At 31.2% G+C, this 5,647-nt stretch overlaps 1 protein-coding gene across 2 annotated transcripts; it reads left to right on the plus strand.

The window, feature by feature from the left end:
• Window positions 1-1,067: 1,067 nt before the first annotated feature.
• Window positions 1,068-3,722, plus strand: LOC133797084 (sugar transport protein 14-like). Of its 2 annotated transcripts, XM_062234878.1 has the most exons (5): window positions 1,068-1,117; window positions 1,290-1,453; window positions 1,935-2,257; window positions 2,348-2,977; window positions 3,077-3,722. In XM_062234878.1, the coding sequence occupies exons 2-5, from the start codon at window positions 1,315-1,317 to the stop codon at window positions 3,533-3,535; spliced, it is 1,551 nt and encodes a 516-aa protein (XP_062090862.1). In that variant the 5' UTR covers window positions 1,068-1,117; window positions 1,290-1,314; the 3' UTR covers window positions 3,536-3,722. The 2 variants fall into 2 exon arrangements, with proteins under 2 accessions (XP_062090862.1, XP_062090861.1); XM_062234877.1 differs by lacking the exon at window positions 1,068-1,117 and having other exon boundaries at window positions 1,192-1,453.
• The last annotated feature ends 1,925 nt before the right edge of the window (window positions 3,723-5,647 follow it).

Consider the following 5,647-nt stretch of genomic DNA (forward strand, 5'->3'; position numbering starts at 1 on the left):
AAAGGAGTATAGCTAGTGAGTGATGCCACATATTCTTAAAACTTCTCACATATTTGTCTACGAGATATAAACAACATGTAATATGCACATTTGCTTAGTTTTATTTATAGAATTTATCAATTATTTTTATTAAATATCATATTTTGATTTGCTTAATTATTTATTATTTTTATATAATTATCATTGTAAAATATTTTATTTTAATTAATTATTTTATTTTATTTAAGTTTAAGTGTTTACAAACTACCGTTAAATATAAAAATATTCTGTTAAATATAATAATATTCCGTTAAAATTAACATTAAAAAAATAAAAAACGGTTAAAACCAAATTTTTTTATTTTCTACACATTTATATATATATAAGGGCAATTTACATTAGTTAACACAATTTTTTATTTTTTTATCACACTATTAAAAGCAATCGGATAGTATGGACTAAAATACTTTTAATTGTTAATTAAATATTTAGGACTTCTAAGTTTTCAATATTAACTTAAAAAAATGATCATCCATCACTCATTAAACAGATGATAACTCATTTTTCGTGTCAGTTACTCAGTTGCGTAGAAAAAGCAACAAAATACTGTTTGCTGTTTTCGAAAACTATATGGTGTCCTTAATTAACACAAAATGTGTGAAAATTAATTAGGATGAGATAAGTTGTACCAACTACAAAGTTAGTTTGTATGAAAGAAACTTGGATAAGGATGGAATATGGTTTTTAGTCCTCAGTCTCTTTTTTATTATATATATATATATATATATATATATATTATAGCAAATTCACGGTATGTATGGTTAAAAATTGAGAGTGTACCAAACATTTTAAATCCAATATTTTCTCCTTAACTTTTAATAGATAAGATATGAATATCATTTTTCAAAACTTAATTTCACATCAAACGGCTTACAATAACAAACATTAGTTTGAAAAAAAAAATTGTTATACATTCCATTTTTATTTTTAGGTTTTTTTTTATTATTATTTGAAAGACATATAAATTGGTTACTCTAGATTTTTATTTTTCCGAAGAAATTGAATTTGGATGCATATATATATGGTACAGCTAGTGATCACTTACTTTAAAACTCATTGTTTTAGAAGCTTTCTACAGGTTATTTTCTGATCTCTTATATACTCATATTTGATTCAATTTATATCAAAGCGAGATTTTTTTTTACAGAACCCATTTGGGATTTGACTCTGGTTTCTATTCACGTTGCGTTCTTGTGCTCATTAATGAAAATATGTAATACATAATCAATATGTGCCTGATGTTGTAGCAGCATTTTTTGGAGATACAGTGGAGAAATGGCTGGAGGATTTGTGGCTGGAGGAGTATCGGAAAGGGCTCATCTTTATGAGTATAGAATAACTGGATATTTCATCTTTGCATGCATCGTTGCGGCTCTTGGAGGTTCTCTCTTTGGTTATGATCTTGGTGTTTCAGGTCAGTCTTTTAAAATATTTTGATAAAACAAAATACCAAATCATGTATGTTGGGGCTGGAAAAAGTCTGATAAAAAAATTTCTCTTAATTGTACCAAGTCATTTTATTCTGTTGTTTATATCATCAGAGTTTCTAAAAAATCAAATATAATATGCAATATGTTCTAAACATTTTTCTTATGTTTCATTTTTTTTTTATGTTGGAAATACTGTGGATCAATTATGGTGATCATATAACTTCATTTTCTTTAACATCATCACAAGCCAGATAAAATCATTTAATGAAAAAGATCTGTTGCCATAATGTGCCATTGATGCGTTGCATCACCTAACTTTGCATAAACATCTCTTAATCTTTTGCTTTTATATGAAAAAGAAGCTTAATCTATTAAAGTATCAAAAAAGATCTTTATTTTAGTTAATTTATCGATACTGATTTATGATCAAAACTAACAATCAAACGCTTTGTATGGTAAACTTAGGTGGGGTGACTTCCATGGATGATTTCTTGAAAGAGTTTTTCCCAAAAGTGTATAGAAGGAAGCAACTACATCTCAAAGAGACAGATTACTGTAAATATGACAACCAGATTCTCACTCTCTTTACTTCCTCCCTATACTTTGCTGGTCTTGTTTCTACGTTTGGTGCCTCATATGTTACCAGAAACAAAGGTAGGCGAGCTAGCATCATCGTTGGATCAATCAGCTTCTTCTTAGGAGCAGTCCTAAATGCATCTGCGGTTAACATAGCCATGTTGATCATAGGAAGAATCTTCCTTGGAGTAGGCATTGGATTCGGCAATCAAGTAAGTCTACATTACTAACAAACATTCGAAAGCACTTATAGTTAAGAAACTTGTTTATTAACTAAATGTTTTCTTGTTCTTATTGTGCAGGCAGTTCCTTTGTACCTATCAGAAATGGCTCCTGCGAAAATTCGAGGCGCGGTTAACCAACTATTTCAGTTGACAACCTGCTTAGGAATCCTAGTGGCAAACTTAATAAACTATGGAACTGAAAAGATCCATCCATGGGGCTGGAGATTGTCACTTGGTTTGGCTACAGTTCCAGCAACTCTCATGTTCATTGGGGGAATCTTCCTTCCTGAGACTCCGAACAGTCTTGTGGAACAAGGCAGATTAGATGAAGGAAGAAGAGTACTTGAGAAAGTTAGAGGAACCATAAAAGTTGATGCTGAGTTTGCTGATTTGATTGATGCCAGCAATGCAGCAAGAGCCATACAACACCCTTTTAGAAATCTCCTCCAAAGGAAAAACCGTCCTCAGTTCGTTATTGGTGCTCTTGGAATTCCTGCTTTCCAACAGCTCACTGGCATGAACTCCATACTCTTCTACGCACCAGTAATATTTCAGAGCTTAGGTTTTGGCTCAGGGGCATCTCTGTATTCCTCTGTGATTACAAGTGTAGCCCTTGTTATTGCCACATTCATTTCAATGGGGTTTGTCGACAAGTTTGGCAGAAGAGCTTTCTTCTTGGAAGCTGGTTGCGAAATGATATGTTGCCTGGTACTAAAATACATACACTTCTTTAACTTTCTAAGCTAATTTTTTTATGTTCTAGTAGTACGTACTTACTAAACATGTTTTTGTTAAACCATTTTGCAGATTGCTGTGGCCATAACTCTAGCTCTCAAATTTGGACAAGGAGAGACTCTTCCCAAGGGAATTGGCATCTTCCTAGTGATTCTGATATGTATATTCGTTTTGTGTTATGGAAGGTCTTGGGGGCCTCTAGGGTGGCTAGTGCCGAGTGAGCTTTTCCCATTGGAAACAAGATCAGCTGGTCAAAGTGTGGTGGTGTGTGTGAACCTACTCTTCACAGCTCTTATAGCACAGTGTTTCTTAGCATCTCTTTGCCATCTTAAATATGGAATCTTTCTGCTCTTTGCTGGGTTGATAATCATTATGAGTAGCTTCATCTACTTCCTCTTGCCAGAAACAAAGCAAGTCCCCATTGAAGAGATATATCTTCTGTTTCAGAACCATTGGTTTTGGAAAAATTATGTCAACGATGATGATGATGGAGTACTTGACGATATGCCTAAAGTTGGTGGAAATAATTAATTAAGCCATGTTATGTTCATCATTTTTCAAGGACAAAGGATTTTGCGTCCCAACTTTCTTATTATTACTAAAACTAAATAGTAATTATTCGTGGTATATAGTAGTCATAGTAATAATGACCAAATCTTTTATTTTTTTCTTAATTTCTACTCTATTTTTCAATAAGGATTGTATAGTTTAATTTCTATCGGTACCTCAAGTGAAATAATGCTCAAACTAAACCGGTGAAAGGAATGAGGACTTCTATTGATTAAATATAATGTGACACAAAAACTCTAAACTAAACTAAGATTGTTGTTGTTTCTGTAAGTTTTTACAGTCTCTTTTTATCTCACACCTAAATTTGGCACCTAACGTCTTTTAATCATTCTCATTGAGAAAGTACGCAATTAACTCTCAGTTAATCATGCTCATTCTCATTTAATCACTCTCATTGAGAAAGTACAACTCATAAATATATGTGACAATGTATAATATAAAAGGAAGATAGACTTTTATTTATTTACGGTGGTACCCCTGATTGTAAGTAATTAAAAAAACTTAAAATAATTATGAAACTGTTTCTGCAGATATTCTTGTTTTTCTATCCACATCTCTTTTTAATTAATTGATTCTTTCTAAATATTTTTTTATAGATTTTTATTGAGGTAATTTCAAGTTGAAGGCTCAAATCAGTTCCAAAAGTTACACGAAATATGACAATATTTGGGTGGTATATATATAAATTTGGAGCTTGAAATGTACAAGTAATGGCTTCTTTGTAAAAATATATAAATAATAAATTATAGGGGCTTTTGCAAGTAACTTGGTGTACCCCTTATTGTTTTTCGAGTATTTTGATCATTTTTGGTGTAATTATTTTATTGGGTATTTATTTAACTATGCAAATTTTTTTGAAATTCTGAATAATTTATAGTGTTATAAACAATTTTCAAATTTTGTTATACGTGTGATTTTTTTTTATGCGTATGGAAAGTAACATATTTGAACTTTATTTTCAGTACTATAAATTAGAGATAATATTATTGCCTCAATGGAAAATAAGAACTATTACAACTCTAAGTAAAATAATACAAAAGACAACATAATGATTGAATAAGTTTACAATTTTATTGCAAAAATACAAGTAAATATAGAAATAATGAGAAGACATAGAAGAAATCACAACTCTATGATAAAAGTTACAAATAAACTAGAAATAGTAATATAAAAGGTAGAAGAAGATACAACTCTTATTAGCAAGAGGAAATAGAAGAAAGATGACAAGACTAACAATAGAAGAAATAATAAACAACAAGAACAATGAAATAAATCATTCTCACTTACACAAACAAAGTGAAGAGCGTTTGGGATCACCAACTTAAACAAGTTTTGCAACCTTTTTCTAAAAACGTATTTCCCTCTATCTCAAACACTAAGGGATTCTCTCAATATTAGAAATAGCTTCTAGAATAATCAAGTGTTTTTGTGTATTTCTAGCCAAGTGTTTTAGTGGAGGCTCCTATTTATAGATTTTTGAGACACTATTTGAGTTTCAAATTCCACTTACCCCCATGATTGTTACCGATGTTTAATTAGATGTTTATGGAATTAAAAAAGAATTTTGGGAGTTACATGAGGTGTTAAAACTGTTCAAGTTGGAAAAAAAAGTTGGAGTTGGCTGTCAGCGTCCTTGGCCGCGGCCACTGGCCTCTGTCCCCCAGGCCACGACCAGGATAATCAATGGTTGCAACCATAGCTCCAATTTCAGCAAAACTCAACTTTTGCATTTCCAAACGGTTCTATCTTCTTCTCACATGACTTTGTAACATCTATACACATTATGAGGGTTAAAATCATGTCTCCAACATCCATTTTACTTATGGCTTTGATGAATTCAAATAAAAATGTGTAATATAAAATCTACACATTGTATTGGGTGATATTTGGGAGTTACCAAATCGTTACTGATTTTGTAACTCCTAAATATGTTACATTTGGGCACACAAATGTGTCTAATTTTGCAACTCTCAATAAAATGTTACAATGTGTGATAAATCATATTTGTGTGACAAATCACATTTTGTCACATTATTTAATCTAATATTATATTTGTACGCCTTGGTTTTCCCA

This window comes from Humulus lupulus, chromosome 8 (assembly GCF_963169125.1).
Source record: "Humulus lupulus chromosome 8, drHumLupu1.1, whole genome shotgun sequence".
Lineage (NCBI taxonomy): Eukaryota > Viridiplantae > Streptophyta > Magnoliopsida > Rosales > Cannabaceae > Humulus > Humulus lupulus.

Bases quoted from the DNA above. Each gene is read 5' to 3' on its own strand.
- LOC133797084 (XM_062234878.1), top strand. From the start codon at position 1,315: ATGGCTGGAGGATTTGTGGCTGGAGGAGTATCGGAAAGGGCTCATCTT. The intron at 1,454-1,934 runs GTCAGTCTTTTA...TGGTAAACTTAG, and splicing joins TTATGATCTTGGTGTTTCAG to GTGGGGTGACTTCCATGGAT. The intron at 2,978-3,076 runs GTACTAAAATAC...ACCATTTTGCAG, and splicing joins GCGAAATGATATGTTGCCTG to ATTGCTGTGGCCATAACTCT.